The following is a 17678-nucleotide window of genomic DNA, read 5'->3' as shown; positions in this document are numbered from 1 at the left end:
AAAGATTCTAATGACCGTCAGAATCTTGTTCGGAAAAATCCGGTTACCGGGAAATTTTAATTGAGGAAAAAGCCTAAAATACTTCGAAAAAATTAAATAAAATAACATTAGGTATACAATAAAATACATCTATACTTATGCATCAACAAAATCGAAAAATGGGCTCGATTTTAGATTTTCGATCAAAACTCAAAAAATCCTGTAAGAATTATAGTCAGGCAACGAGAAATTTAAAATTATGAACTTTAGATTTGAAACTCACTAACACCTTCCACTGACATTTAATTATCTGAACAGTTCAAAAAATGATACCAAAAGCAAAATATGTGATTGATATTTTAGTGTTTTTAGCGGTACTAATTTACTAGACTATTTGTTTTTTTTGAAGAACAAAGATGTTAATTCACTAATAAAAAGTCATACGGCATCTACACCAATGATCGAGTCGAACAAAGAGTAAATTGTAATCGGTTGTTCTCATTAAGAAACAGTTAATCGGTATTTCGAAGATGACGTGTATATAAATACAAGTACCTACTTCATGCATTCTCGTCTCCATCATGTCCCGAAAGAACTATTGTTTGAGCTATCGACCAGAACTGCGATTCCATACAAAATTTCATCATTGGATCAAGACCCCCGCTTACAATCAAGAAGCGAAAAATAAAGCTCTCACCGAGGAGAGAAAACAACATGAAAATACAAGACAAAAATCGAAATAAAAAGAAACAGAAACAATTGAAAAATCAAAAAAAAAACTTAGATCTAACAATCGGAATCACAAGATCTGCCGTAAATTTTCAACTCCAATAAACACCGTTTGAATCGAAGAAAATGCCAACTCAAAGCCCCGATAATGTAGATCCAGAAAAATAAAACAAACTTAATCAAAAGGATAGAAATTATTCACCTAAGAAAAAGATTATTGAAAAAAACAAATCAAATAAAATAAATAGAAGGTTTGGGGTTTTTCACCGGATAAACCGGTAAAAACCCTGTCAGTTACGGTGTTTAAAAGAGAGGCAGAGCTGAGAGAAAAATAGAGAATTAGGGTTTTTACTAGACTATTTGTTAAAACTACGTTTATTTAAAAGTAGCCTATAACCTGTGCGATGCACGGACTGATCATAATATTTGTAATTTTATTATTATTTTTTTATATATAAATAAATTGGGTTTGGGGCATACATTAAGCACTAACTTTTATGAATTTGGAGTGTTTTTATTGGTGGAATTGATGTAAATGCAGGGGTCCATCAACATTTATGATGGAAAGACCAATCAAAATTTGACACATCATTTCTTATTGTGTGCCCATGGGCACACCACAGAAAATCCGAAATAAATTATAAAAAAATAATAATTATATATTATTTAGATTAATGAAGTTAAAATATTTACATATTATTTTGTATGTATCATATTATTGAAAAATTTAAAATTTAGATATAAAATCTTAAAATGTCCTCTTACTACAATCTAGAGGTAGCTTCGCTGCGCGGGTCCAGAGCCTATAGAAGTGAGAGTCTTGAACAGGAGTGGTGCAGGTGGATGACTTGGTATTGGTATTGTTTTTTAAATATTGTTTTTTATATTTTTCTTGATTTATTAGTTATTTTGTTATATTATAATTTGAATTACTAAAATTAATTTTGAAAGTGTTTGGTTCCCTACATAAAAGGTAAAAAAGAATTCGAGTGCAATTAGAAGTTAATTTAAATTTAATAATTCATAAAATTTGTAGTTATATTAAATAAATGATTTAATTTTTTTATTAAAATTATATTTGTTTAAATTTTATTTTGGAAAGTGTTAAAGTTCTTCTTAGAAAGTGTTAACCAACCGACCAAACGACTACCTGCCGACAATTAAAACTTTAAAAACGGGACCCGAATCTTAGATAATTAAAAAAACGTGATCTACAAATAACTGGTCTCAAATCATTTCCTCGTAGACAAAAAATCAAAACTAAAAACAAATCCAAAAAACAATGATGCCTCTATATTTTATCCATTCAAAATTCCAAGTTGAGTAACATGTTAAGATTATACACAAACAAGCAATCCATCTGTGGTCGAGCGTGACAGCTGAATAAAGATATAACCAAGTTTCTACATAGAATAAACAACTAACAGTAACAAAAGCACCAATAAAAATAAAATAAATGTGCTGGGCGATCATCTGGCAATACTGGTCAGCTTTGAGATGGCTCAGAGTTGATTTTTCTACGATTTTCCGGTGGTCTGAGCTCGACATATCAGCGTGGACAACACACAGTGTTCGATGGTGGTCCAGTTTGTCGATAGTCGACGATGTTTTATGGAATATGATCTGGGGGCTTGAGACGGTAGCTTTGTTTAGCATGCTTTGTTGCTTCTTCATTTCTTGCGGTTGTACAGTGTAATTTGTTATGTATCGAAAGATCGAGTTGTTAATTAACTGCTAAAGATGTTTGTGTGACGTAACATCTTCATATTATACTGAAGATTATACTGACCAATTATTTTTAAGTATATGTCTGCAAATATTTGCATACAAGGATCTTTTCTCCGGTTTCAAAGGATAATGATCTTGACAATCGATTGTTGTAACTATTTGTCCGTTATAATTATTTGTCGGTAGGTTGAACACTAAAAACTTTTGTGAATCTTGGAGGATCACCTCGTTTATCCGTCCTTGATTCATCCCTTCCAAGATTTTTGACTAACTGCGAGAAATTATAGCTAATATATAGTTAACAACAATCGCTTGATCTGTGACTATCAGCATTTGTATCGCGCATAATAATGATTTAAAGTTTTTAACATCCTGCAGTAATTAGTTAGAAAAGGCTGAGTGTTTTTCTAAGCACAAGTCTACATACCAAAGTTCCTAAGATCTGTTTGTGATTAAGTGCTGAGCCTGATTAAATTGAATTTTAGAGACTGTGAAACCAACATCTAGTGTTTATCATATAACAGGACTTTGGATTAGCGTATCATAACACATGATTTTCAGCTTACAACTGTGTAGGATGTAGTTGTTTTGCTTTTTATGATAAGCACTTGTTTTAAACATCTTGCATTGTTAATGAAGCATGACAATCGTCATAATACTAACTTTAGGCTGCCCAATTACCCTATTAGGCGTATTTTAAGACGTAAATCTGCTCTTTAACTTACAGAATTCATTCTATGTAGTCGAAACAGATGCAGTTTTTGCCACTTTGTATCACCCCAACTCTTCAAAAAATTTAGCATTGGTGTACAGAAGCTGAACATTGCGTTTTTCGGAGGACTTCATCCAGGAGTACATTTTGTACCAGAAGTAATCGAGTAATGTTGTATAACCAGCTCATCTAAAACCTTAAGGTGTTAGACGAAGACTCCAATAGGATCATATATTTAACAAGTAACCGTTACGAGGTCTGGAGGATGGACTCTGTGCATGGTCAATTGGTCATAGCAAGTTTCTAGAAACCACGAAGGCCATCATGCAATAGCTGGAGGATATATTACACAAGACAATGAAACATGTACCTTCCTACTCTGGTTGATAAAATAACAACAGTGTTAATGCAGAGTTTCCTACTGTGAGGGATTAAGCATCAAGGAACCGGTGCTTATTGACATTGTTTCTCTTGGATCCTTTTCTTATCATGGGAGATTTTTTGTTTTGCCGATTAGGGCAACCACCTGTGCCCATATTTTGTAAGGATACAAAATTTAACCCACTTTTATAACATTAAAAACTTTACGATTAGGGTGTAAATTGATCAGGACTATCCGGTATCTCGGCTTATATCCGACTTGAAAATATGATACATGTCTCATATCCGTTTTATAAACGATCCAAATCTGGCGGAAAAATTAAGCTCGGATAAAATATGATCCTGGATATAAGCATTCATATACCCGCTCAAATTAGGTCTCATATTATCTTCTATAAAATGATCCTACCCGAATATCCAAATATGATCTATGGCTCATATTCGATTCGACCCCATATGTATAATATATTTTCAACCCATTATATTTATAAGTAAATAATCATTTTATAATTCTTTATATCTTATATAAGTTTTAATTTCCCATGAAGTATGACTTTTATTGTTATTATGTTTATAGTATTATATTTATTTTATACCAAAAATCATTTGAATAGTTGAAATAAAAATGATACTTAACGTTAGTGGATCATATTTGACTCGTATCCAGTGGATCATAAACTACCCGGTTAGAAAATGAAAATACGGTATCGGCTCATATTCAGTTTAGATCCGGTACTCATGTACTCGAGATCAATTTGTATCTGAATAATATGATCCCAAACCGAAATATTGATACACTAAAAGTAAAATGATACGATACTTGAGCACGGGGTGTCCGGTTCTAGCCGGATCATTTTATAGCCCTATTTACAATCAGTGCAATGTGCGGGTCTTCATTATATTTATATATTATTTAAGTTTATGATAAATTTCTTTGTAAATCATTACCTTATTAGTATATTTATAAATAATAATATAAATATTTGTTGTTGGCAGAATTCGAAGCTGAATCTTGGGTAGTGTATAAATAATAATATAAATATTTGCTTTTGGTGGGGTTCGAATCTGAGAGTTTTAGTATTGTATAAATAATAATATAAATATTTGATGTTGGCGGTGTTCGAATCTAATAATTTGAGTAGTGTATATATTTTTATTATTTGAATCTAATGGTACTGATCAATTGATTAAAATATTTCATGATCATAAATGGAGATAAACAAACCAACCAAAAAATATATATCAAATTATAGCTCATTCTGATTAGTATAGTATATTATTGACTAAGTGAACATTGTTGTTTAATGCAAAACTGAAAAATATTGCAATTTATCTTTAACACCTGTATTTTTATCGTGAGTTGTATGTTATTCTACTGAATTTCACACATTGGGACCCTATTATACCTTCAAGTAACACACTTGTGTATAATGCCTATTTTCTCAACTTTACTATTATTTCTTTTGACTTTAACGATCACCTCTAATCTCAAATCTTGATTTTTCGAAATCGTCATATTATATAGGGTTTAGCGTTTGTATTAATTAAGGACATATTAGTCATTTCCTTATTTTGTCTTATATTGATTATATGTTAATATTTGTATATTCATACTTGTAACAAAAAAAACGAAGCCCATTTTTTAATTATTTTCCCGGCCTTCAATATAATGAAACAATCATTTTTCGATTTTATCCATGGACCTTGTACATATCGGAATAATCCGCCTTTTGACGATTTTTTGTAAGCATTGGTGATTGAAACCCCCTCAATTAATATTGGAGCAGTAAATCAAACCAAATCAAACTAAACATATCCTGTATATTCTAACTACAATAGGGTTTGGTAATGATAAAATTTACGCAGCCATCCATTCATTATGAAATAATAAAGTGGCTACTTGAGTAAAGTAAGAATTGATCTAGTCTTGCACTTTTGCAAGTTGAGACGTTCATGTAACAAGGAGTTAATTATATTCTAATCATTCCTTTTCAATCAGTATTACACTTTTTTGTTAATTCATAGTATCAACGACCGTATGGCATCAGAATCGATGAACCTTGAAGAGATGTATGCACGATTGGCTTTTGAAGAGGAGGGAGAGGATGAAATAGTCATTGGAGCGGGGGAAGAACGAAGGCAGCAGCAAACATTTGTTCTTATTGGGAAATTCCTCACAGAGAAAAACATTAACTTTCGAGCTATGCAAAATGTACTGGCATCATTGTGGAGACCTAAGGAGGGAGTAGAGATTCATGATCTGGGAGGACATCGTTATTCTTTTATTTTCTATCATATTCTAGATTTGCAAAAAGTAATTGAGGGAGGGTCTTGGACATTTGAACAAAATATGTTGGTGTATAGCAAACTAGAAGCAAATGAGGATCCACATTTAGTTAAACCAAACACGGTAGACATATGGATGCATATATATGATTTACCGACCCGAATGATGACAGAGAAGATACTACAGAGTATTGGTAATTATTTAGGTGTATTTGTTAAATCAGATCAAATCAACTTTAATGGTGTGTGGAAAATCTTTGTATGGGTGAGAGTTAAACTGAGTATCGATAAGCCGTTGAGGAGACGAATGAAAATAAAAAGAGAAGGAGACGCTTGGGGATGGATCAACTTCAAGTATGAAAGACTCAGTACTTTCTGCTTCGTTTGTGGTTTATTAGGACACTCGGACATAGAATGTTCAATAGTTTATGCGAACCCGGAAAAAGTTATTGAATGTGCATATGGCACATGGTTAAGGGCACCTCTAAGAAATACATGGAATCAGAATATCGGAGCACGGTGGTTAAGGAATAGTAGAGGTAATGATGCATGGAAATCCGACAAGGAAGGATCAAGCTCAAGCTCGATAACAATGGGTGACAGACAGAACAAGGAAACTACAAGATTCATGGAAGTGGATGGACATCTGAGCAAAATTTCAGGAGATGAAGGAGTAATTTGTTTGAAACAGCGTAATCAAAAGGATAATGTGCATGAAAAAAGCAAAAGTGGTTTGGATATGGATTTGCTGGGTGGGAAAGAATTTGAATCCACAACAGTTGTCGTAGAAACGAAAAGGAAGCGGGTGGATAAGGAAACCGATACAGAAGATAATGGGCTGGATATCCTACCATAAGATATGGAAGTGAATGGGCCAAAAAACGGATTAAATGCGGGACCTGTATTGCAGGCCCGCCTAGAGTTCCGCCTAGAGCAATGAGTCTCCTAGCGTGGAATTGTCGTGGGCTGGGTAAACCACGAACAATTCGATTCCTTAAAGAAATTACCCAGCAATTAAAGCCCATCATTATTGTCCTTTCTGAAACTCTAGCTAAACAAAATAAAGTAGTCGAGTTATGTAAAATATTAAATTTTGCAGAGTCATGGTCAGTAGATGCCCAAGGGCACAGTGGTGGTCTAGCTTTGATTTGGAAGAATGAGGGTGGTTGTCAAATAAAAGATAGCGGAAAGCATTATATCGATTTTGAAGTGGAGAATGATTAGATAGGTAGATGGCGGTATACAGGCTTTTACGGGTGCCCCGAAAGAGAAAGAAGAAGAGAATCATAGGAAATAATAAGAGATTTATCAACAAGGTCAAACCTCCCCTGGTGTATAATTGGTGACTTTAACGATATGATGATAGCAGAAGAAAAGACAGGAGGTCAGAAGCATCCTGTTAGCTTATTGCAAGGGTTCACGCAAGTGGTTCAAGATTGCAATTTATTAGACTTGGGATATGTGGGTGAAAGATTTACATGGGAAAATCACGAGGAAAACATAATTGGGTTCAAGAACGTTTAGATCGTGGATTGGCTACACGACAGTGGTTGGATTTATTTCCATCAGCAGAAGTCAGAGTATTAGAAGTTGTTACGTCTGACCACTTACCCCTTCACTTGCAATTAAATAAACAAATATACAGGAGAAAAGAGAGGCGTTTCAGATTTGAGAACATTTGGCTCAGAGAAAGTGAGTGTGAGAACGTGGTTAAGCAGGGATGAAATGATACAGAAGGGTTGGACATTATTGAGAAAATCAATTATTGTGGTCTGAAACTACAAGAATGGGGAGGGGGAATAAGTAATGATTTTAAGCAACATGCCAGAGATCTTAGAGATCGGCAAAGGAAATTGAGGTCACGTCGAGATTCAAATGGAATTCAGTTGTACAATGAGGTGCGATGGGAGTATTTAAATTTATTAGAGAAGCAAGAGATTTTTTGAAAGCAGCGAGCTAAAAGCTTCTGGCTTCAAGAAGGAGACCGTAACACACGTTTCCTCCACAGATTTGCCTCGACAAGAAAAAAATGAATGTGTTACAGAGAATAAAAAATAGGGAGGGTGAATGGAAGGAGAGTACAGAAGAAATTCAAGTGGTTATTGAAGACTACTTCACAGAATTATTCTCATCTTCAGTGTTAAATGGTAAGCTGTCAGAATGAGAGGAAATTAAACAAATCTCAGAAGAGGATAACATAGAGCTTATGGTTGAGGTCATGATCAAAGAGGTAAAAGCTGATATCTTCTCTATGCATCCGGATAAATCTCCTGGTCCGGATGGATTAAATCCGGCGTTCTTTCAATCATTTTGGACAGTGGTAGGCCCGGACGTAGTCAAATTTTGCCAGAATTACATGAGTACTGGTGTCCTTCCTGATGAAATTAATCATTCATTGGTCTGCCTGATTCCAAAGGTAAAAGTTCCTCAGACTATGGCGTATATTCGTCCAATTTCACTTTATAATGTACTGGTTAGAATCCTTTCTAAAGTCATGACAAATAGACTTAAACCCTGCCTCAACAAGATTATATCGGACACCCAAAGTGCCTTCATCGAGGGTCGATTATTGACAGACAATGCTATAGTGGCGTTTGAAATAAACCACTATATGCGAAGAAAGAAGCAAGGAAAGCATGGTGTTGCAGGGTTGGAGATAGACATTTCAAAGGCCTATGATAGATTGGAATGTGATTTTATTCAAAATATGATGATGAGGTTCGGATTTCATGAGGTGCGGATTGACAGACTTATGACTTTTATTCGTTCAGTTTCATACAGCTTCCTTCACAATGGCGATGAAATTGGCCTAGTTAAACCTCAACGCGGAGTAAGGCAAGGGGATCCGATATCACCCTATATATATAATGTGTGCAGAGGGACTTAGTGCCATGATTCGAAGAAACGAAGCAGCATGAATTTTACACGGTGTTAGAGTGGCAGCCGGTGCACCAACCATTTCACATTTATTATTCGCTGACGACTGCTATCTATTCTTTCGAGCCACAGAAACGGAGGCAGAGGTGTTGAAAGGAATTTTGTAGAGATATGAGGCTATATCGGGACAAGTTGTTAATTTCAATAAGTCGACGATATCCTTTTCTCCAAATACAGCAGAACAAGTAAGGCGAGAAATCTGTGATAAACTGGAAGTAAAAGAAGTTAAGACACCAGGGAAGTACTAGGGGATACCGATGCACATAGATCGTAATAAAGTTACAGAGTTTGCTTTTTTACTTGAACGAGTGGAGCAAAAACTTTAGGGCTGGAGTAACCAAACGCTCTCAAAAGCAGGAAAAGTCACGTTACTTAAGACATCAGCTCAAACAGTCCCAAACTTTTGGATGAATTTGATGCTGATACCCAATGAAATATGTGACAAAATTGAAAAACGCATGAATGCATTATGGTGGCATAGTGACAGTACAGGTGGTGGAATAAAATGGATGTCGTGGGATCGTTTGTGTAGTGCTAAGGAGGAGGGGGGTTTGGGATTCAAAAAATTGAAAGAAATTTAATGTGATAATGTTGGCAAAACAAGCATGAAGGTTGGTGAATAATGTTAATCCCATGGTGACAAAGTGTATGAAAGCTCGTTACTTCCCCAACACTGATTTTTTGAATGTATCACTTGGAAATAATCCAAGTTACCTATGGCGTAGTATACTTGCGGCTCAGGATATTATTAAACATGGAGGTAGAAAGCGTATTGGTAATGGTGCTAACACTAAGATGTGGAAGGAACCATGGTTATCCTGCTTGGAGAATGGTTATTTAACATCAGAAATTCCTACGGGTTTGAAGGATGCAACAGTGCAGGGGTTGTATGAGATAAATCAGAAAAAGTGGGATGAGGAGGTATTGGCGGACTTGTGTAACGAAAGAGACATGAATCTTATTCGTCAAATTCCTATACCAATGCGTAATAGAGAAGATGACTGGTATTGGAGTTTAGATGATAAAGGTGAATTTTCAGTCCGTAGTTGTTACAGGAGAATACATGGAGAAGCTGAATGTGTGGATATAAATTACTGGAAGAAGATATAAAGGTTACAATTACCTGGGAAAATACTTAATTTTATTTGACGTGCATGTCGAAAGGTGTTACCAACTGCAGCTAATTTACGTAGTAAACATGTACATATTTCAGACACTTGTTCTTGGTGCCATACTGGTATCGAAGACGATATGCATATATTGTTTCAATGTAGTTTTGCGCAAGAAGTCTGGAATGTAATGGGATTGCAGCAGGTGGTTTAGCCCAGTACAACTGATACGGTTATGGAGGTTATGAAACGGATATGCCAAAATGGAACTAATGATCAATGTGTAATGATGGTCATGTTCTGTTGGTGCTTGTGGACAAGAAGAAACAAGTGGGTGTGGGAGAAAGTAAATATGTCAGTATTCAGTGTTAAATCAATGGCGTTGCAGCTTCTTGCAGAATGGAAATGAGCAAATGAGAGGCAGAGGAATATCAGAGTTACAGTAAAGCAGCAGCATCAAGGGTGGTGTAAACCGCCAGAAGGTTGGGTTAAACTTAATACTGATGCGGCATGTCGAAGTAACTCAGAATACATTAGTGCTGGATGTGTGTTACGAGATGACAGAGGCCAGTTCCTTCGTGTTAGGGCCAACACAATCAGAATATGTGGAAATGCTCGTGAAACAGAGGCTCTTAGTTTGAAAGAGGCTCTCTCTTGGGTCAAAGAATGAAGAACAAGCAAGTGCGTTTTTGAGACCGATGATAAGCTGCTAGTGGATGCATTTCAAAGGAGTAGAGGGAAAACTAGCTTTGATACTGTGGTAGAAGATTGTGAAGAGATTCTTAAACACTTTCAGGAGGTGTTAATCGTTTTTGTGAATAGATCTGCGAATGTGCCAGCCCATTTAGTTGCACAGACAACATATTCTTCGTCAGGTCCTCAGGAGTGGTATCATAATCCCCCTGATTTTATCATTTGTAACCTTAATTTGGAGGAGTTTTAATATATGCAAGTACGATTTACTCAAAAAAAAATAAGGGGCTGTTTACCGGAAAATTCTCGACTTGTGTCTGTGCGTGTAAAGATACGTAAAAAGTGAGAAGAATACAACATATATGCAAGAATTAATATCAATTTGAAACAAGTCAAAATATGATCATTTAAATTAAAAAAAATTCGAAATAAACCTTACCCATAATATTATTCACATAGAATATATTTAAAATACACTTTAACATTGTTAATGATGAATAAGTACAAATCTGTGTGTGATTGTCCATCCAAAAATTAATTATTTCATTTGTTAATTCTTGCGAAAAGATAGTACGTATATTAATTGATGAGACTGGGATTACATTTATCACTGATCTTGCACATATACAATGTCATGTGAATGTAAAATTGGAGTAGTCATGACCGTAAAACCCATCTATATTATACTAAAACAAAGTACATCATAATTTATATGTCAAGATCTCCTTTAAGGGCTTACATCATCAAATCTTATGTGTCAAACTCTCATCAATTTTGCTTATGTCATCTCTCACTAACTAACAATTCTCTTCTCATTTAATTTATTTTCAATCGCTATTTTTCATTTATGACCTCCACTATTCTCTCTTTTACCCATCTATCATTTATCTCTTACCCATTTCCCATTATCTTTCTTTCTCATTTTTATATTTTTTGTCAGGTCATTTTTATATTCTTAAATTAAAATTTTTTAATAGTTTCATTTTATTCAAAATTAATTTTATTTACACAAATATTCATTATTATATTTTTTTTATTAAATAAAAATTTGATAATCAATATTCGTAGTTTGTGTAATATTATTTTTTAAGTTTCCATGTTTATAATTTTATCATATTCTCATTAGTATGTATTAAAAATACTGTATTAATATATATATAATTCAAATTAATCTATTTTAATATTATTTTTCAAAAATCCGGGTATCGGCCGGGAACTAATCTAGTTCAACTGATATTGAAACAGTTAATGCTTCGACGAAATTGGAGTTCAATTCAAAAGTTGATTTACTATTTTTAATTTCGGATCCATTCACACGTATTATGAAATAGTATTAAATAAGAAATCTATATCGTACAATAATGAGATATAATTTAAAATTTGGTTAACCCCTCATTTTAGTTATCCATTTTCATCACGATCGTCAAATCTTCTTCATCAAATAATCAGAACCATTAAATCCAAATACTAAAAAAATACACTCCATAAGTTTTTAGTTCGAATCTCAGCAACAACAAACATTTATATTATTATTTATAAAGACACATGTAAGTTCTCAGGTTCGAATCCCGTTAACAACAAACGTTTATATCATTATTTATAAAAATACAGATAAGTTTTCAAATTCGAATCTTACCAACAACAAATATTTACATTATTATTTATAATCATGGTTGTAAAAATCGGTAATCGGTACTAATCGGTTGAGGTACCGATTAGGGATTAATCGGCAAATCGGGGATTAATCGGAACAAAAATCGGATATATATAAATATTTTATTAATATTTAATATATTTTCCTTATTTATTATGAAATATATAATTCAAAAATAATTTATAAATATTAATCGGATTTGAAAAAATAGATCGGCCAAATAATTTTTAAGGATTAATCAGAGATTTTTTTAAAAAACGGAGATTTTTAGAATACTGTTTATAATTATATAATATTTATACTATTTGAATCTTTTTCTTATATTATTTATATTGTTTATCTTGGATCCTTTTCTTATCATTGGAGATTATTTGTCTTGGTGCAGGCGTGGCCCGGCCCAGAGGGAGGCGATTAGGGCGACCACATGTGCCCATATTTTGCGAGGATAAATTTAACCAACATTTATAACATTCACGCTTTACAATTCGTGCGATGCGCGGGTTTTTATTATATTTTTATATTATTTAAGTTTATAATAAATTTCTTTTTGAATCATTATTTTATTAGTGTATTTATAAATAATAATATAATTATTTGTTGTTGACATAATTCGAACCTGAATCTTGGGTAATGTATAAATAATAATATAAATATTTGCTATTGGTAGGGTTCGAACCTGAGAGTTTTAGTAGTGTATAAATAATAATATAAATATTTGCTGTTAGCGGGGTTCGAATCTGAGAATTTGAGTAGTGTATATACTTTTAGTATTTGAATCTAACGGTAGTGATCATTTGATTAAATAGAGCTGACGATCATAAACCAACCAAAAAAGATATACCAAATTATAACTCATTCTGGCTAGGATAGTATAGTATATTACTCCCTCCGTCCCACTAGATTTTTTACATATTTTTGCCTCATACTTGACACGCACTTTAAGGTTATTATAAAATATAATTCTATAATTTTTTTTTAGAATTTTCTTTTTCTGTATAAAAATTTAAACATTATATTTTTATTTAAAAGAAAAAAATATTTAAAATTATTTAGGGAATCATGTTTTACGAGAGTCTTAAAATTCGTGTCGATCTCCCGTCCCCTAATGTAAATAACCCACCGGGACGGAGGGAGTATAGATTAGTGAACATTGTTATTTTTTGCAAAAATGAAAAATATTGCAATTTATCTTTAACACATGTATTTTTGTCGTGAGTTTTATGTTATTCTATTGAATGTAAAATTGGAGCAGAAATGCCCATAAAACCCATTCGAACTAATATTGAAACAACCGTGCTTCGTTGAAATTGAAGTTCAATTCAAAAGTTAATTTAATATTTTTAATTTCTGATTCGTTCGCACATATTATCAAATAGTATTAAATAAGAAATCTATATTATATTATAATGAGATATAATTTATAATTTGATTAATCTTTTTATTTTGGTTATCCTTTTTCATCATGATCATTAGATCTTATTCATCAAATAATCAGAATCGTTAGATCCAAATATTAAAAAAAATACACTTTATAAGTTCTCGGTTCGAATCCCGTCAACAAAAAAAATATTTATATTATTATTTATAAAGATAAATCTAAGTTCTCAGGTTCGAATCCCGTTAACAACAAATATTTATTTTATTATTTATAAAAATACATATAAGTTTTCAGATTCGAATCTCATCAACAACAAACATTTTCATTATTATTTATAATTTTATATTATTTATAATATTTTAACTTAACTTGAAAATATTTACAATAAAATTATAATTATATAATCATTGTTTATTATTTAATTATTTATGTAGAATTTTAATAAAGTTGTATAAAATAAAAATAAAAATATTTAAATATTAATCTTACACAGTGTTCTAAAAATCACCGATTCAACCGATTAATCCCCTACAAAGTATCCGACCGATTCGATTTTTGAAATCCGATTAACCCTTAAGAATTTTTTTTATTGGAGTATATAAATAATTATTTATTAAAATTAAAATTAAAATATTAATTTAAATATGAATAATTATAGAAATTATTATATAATAAATATGAATTTGTTAATAGATAACTAATATAATCATAATAACATATTAAATATAATTTAATATTATAATACATCCGACTTTTACTCTGATTAATCCCCGGTTTTAAATCATAATACATCCAATTTTTATTATGATTAATCTCCGTTATTTAATTAATCCCAAATCGATAACTCGATCGATTTTTCTCGATTACCGATTTTTACGACCCTGATGTGATCGCATGGGCCGTGATACTACAAAATAAAAAGTAACGCAAGAGTAAAAATAGTAATATTATCTAGATAATATATTCAAGGCTTGAGTTTTGGACTTTGTAGTCTTACAGAGTTCAAAAGGTGGATAACAAAAAGAAATCAGCCGCCGGTGCGCCGAATCCCCTGCCGTTTCTACACACGCTTACTATCTGTAATGTTTGTCGACGGTTCCAAACATTACAGATAGTAACTAACAACCATGTCGATCACATTGCAGCCGTGAATCAGTCCAAAAGCAAATGCGAGCAAAGCATTATAATTAAAAATCTTTTAGTTTGCTACCCACCAATTGTTTGATAAGATGCCTCACACAACTTGTAAGTCATTTAGTTGCCTTCTAGTATATATATGCTTTAATTGTATCAATGAACTAAATTTTTTATCAATATCAATTATAGTTACTTTAAGATTCAAATCTCTTTTTGTTTTTAATATTTTTACTACAAATCCTAATCTGAGTTGATATTAATATCGCTAAAACAAAGTACTATATATAATAATAATGTCCCATTGTAGATCTTGTTTTATAGCCCCTTCAGGTGAAATAACTAAGAAAAAGTTAGTACCAAGAAGCACGAATACACGAACACGCAAGTACACGAATCCTCTGATGAAGACACCAATGCAGGTAAATTAATCTCTCTAATGATTACTAAACTGTTTTGTTCTTTATATTATATACTTCTTCGGATTTATTTAACTCTGATATATAATTACGCACATTGCAGATGATTTTGTCGATCTTTATTGTCCTGAATATTGCTCAAATTGTGCTTGGACAAACGTTCGACATGGTTGTAGCGCAAGATGGATCAGGGGGCTTTACTCAAATCTCTGATGCTGTTGCTGCTGCACCGATTAATAGTTTGCAGAAGTACTTCATTAAAATTAAGGCAGGCACGTATAATGAGCGTGTTCAAATAGGATATGACAAAAAGAACCTTGTTTTAATCGGAGATGGTATGGATTCGACAGTTATTACCTTTGACAGGTCTACCCAAGCGGGTTATAGTGTTACTGATACTCCAACAGTAGGTATGTTTCTATCCGTGATAGCATAATTTATTTATTTTTTAAGTTTTACCTTTTTATGATTCACAGTTCATTGATATATATTTATTGAGAATAAACGGGAGATAAATTTTAGTAGTTTTGCTGTAACATAAATTTCTTGCCAATATAGCATAGATAGATCATATTGAGAATAAACTATTTCCAAATTTACGAGACTGAAAGTAGTTTTTGCTAGTGTTATTAGCACAAATTAAGGGGTAGAAATTAGTCATGTGCGAGTGCTAGTAGTTTTTGCTACTGAGATTAGGAGTGACATTCAAAAAGCTCTTATCACTGATATTAGCTACTAACGTGAGAATAAATAAGCTGCATTAGTGTCGGAGATTCAGTAGTAACCACTAGAAGTAATGCTAGAGGTTCGAAATTGGGTACCAAAATTTGTTCTTTGGAAAATTTTTAATGGCTAAGTTTATGTGAATTTGTTTTTGGGAGGGTGGGGGGGGGGGGTAAGAATTATTAAGGCCAATTAAAAGGTACGCCTAATATCTAGGAACCAAAGTAAATTGTACTATTCCTTCCCTTCTGATAGTTTAACCTTCAATACCTAAATATCTTGCAGATGTGTTAGGCGACGGATTCATAGCAGCGGGTATAACCTTTATTAATTCAGCTGGACCAAGCAATGACAAAGCTGTGGCATTGAGAAGCACTTCTCAGTATTCTGCATTCTACCAATGTAGATTCGAGGGGTATGAGGACACACTTTTTGTTGGAAATGGCACTCAATTTTACAGAAACTGTGAAATCTATGGAAGCGTTGATTTTATATTTGGTGATGCTGCAGTAGTTTTTCAAAATTGTGGCATTTATGTTCGCGATCCTACCGCGGGTAAAGCGTGTTATGTAACAGCACAAGGAAGGGATAGCAAAAAGAAAAATACAGGCATTGTACTACACAATTGCACAATCACAACAGATAATAACAATAAGCCTCACATTGGAACAAAGGTATACCTTGGCAGGCCATGGAGATCATTGTCAACTGTAGTTGTAATGCAATCTTACTTGGATGATATAATTGATCTGCAAGGATGGCGTCGATGGGAAGAGAGTAATGATGGCCTTAATACTTTATATTATGGTGAATATCAAAATCGAGGTCCGAGTGCTGTGACCAATCAGAGGGTTACTTGGAAAGGATTCAGAGTTATGCCTTTCTCAGAAGCTGAAAAATTCACTGTCAGAAACTTTTTACAGGGAGAAGCATGGTTACCTCAACTGAACATTCCATTTTTTCCAGACCTTTTGCCAGATGTCAGGACCGGAAAGTGGCCAACCCAGGGTACGGACCAGGATACCTCTCTCTATTATAGTTCAGCTGGTGCTCAGAAACAGTGTATGAATTTTTTTCTAATTCTTTTTGTTATTTTATTTAATTTTTTTGTATAAAGATGAACAAATCAGTACAATTAATTTTTTACACAGTAGAGGTGTAAATTTGATTTTATTAACTGGAGGAAGAGGGAATAATGCCCCGATTACCTCTTAATAAATTCAGAACATAGATTTCATTCATTTTACCTGATAGTATGTACTTGTTTTTTATGATAGGGTAAAATAGAATACAAAACCTATGTTTAATATAACACCAACTAATTACTAAACTCTTGCAAGATCTGATACAATGTTAACATAACACAAACTAACTTCTAAAATCTGCCAGGATCAGATATATACATTTAAGATGAACACCTCTTTAAATCAGACAAAATAATAACATTTAAAAAAGAAGATAAATAGTTAGACTAGTTTTAGGTAGCTATGAGACTGTATTCTTATATTGGAGCCATTTTTGCTAAAAATCAAAGAACTCCTTACGGCAATCTTCTTCACAAACTTTGAGATAGAACTAAAGCCAACAAACCTTCTTCGATTTTTAGCATGAGTATCATCTCTCCATTGATGTCGGAATTAGGCACATTGTGGTATCTACCACTATTGTACATGCCCAAAGTGTAAAAAGATCTTGTATGATATTTTCTCTTCTTGACTCTGGTTATCAAATGAGGAGGATGATTTTGTTTTTCATATTCTTCTAAATTAATATTCAAATGATGACAGTCCCCCTCCCCCCCTGCCATTGCTAAAGC

At 33.0% G+C, this 17678-nt stretch overlaps 1 protein-coding gene across 3 annotated transcripts; it reads left to right on the top strand.

Annotated features, from left to right (window-relative positions):
- Positions 1-14553: 14553 nt before the first annotated feature.
- LOC141678268 (pectinesterase-like) lies at positions 14554-17133 on the top strand. 3 transcript variants are annotated; one of them, XM_074484555.1, is made up of 4 exons: positions 14554-14831; positions 15045-15142; positions 15243-15549; positions 16148-17133. In XM_074484555.1, the coding sequence occupies exons 1-4, from the start codon at positions 14816-14818 to the stop codon at positions 16975-16977; spliced, it is 1251 nt and encodes a 416-aa protein (XP_074340656.1). In that variant the 5' UTR covers positions 14554-14815; the 3' UTR covers positions 16978-17133. The 3 variants fall into 3 exon arrangements, with proteins under 3 accessions (XP_074340656.1, XP_074340663.1, XP_074340650.1); XM_074484562.1 differs by having other exon boundaries at positions 14555-14831; positions 15031-15142; XM_074484549.1 differs by having other exon boundaries at positions 14555-15142.
- The last annotated feature ends 545 nt before the right edge of the window (positions 17134-17678 follow it).

This window comes from Apium graveolens, chromosome 1, assembly GCF_009905375.1.
Source record: "Apium graveolens cultivar Ventura chromosome 1, ASM990537v1, whole genome shotgun sequence".
Classification (NCBI taxonomy): domain Eukaryota; kingdom Viridiplantae; phylum Streptophyta; class Magnoliopsida; order Apiales; family Apiaceae; genus Apium; species Apium graveolens.
This window is presented reverse-complemented; position numbering and strand designations above follow the sequence as displayed.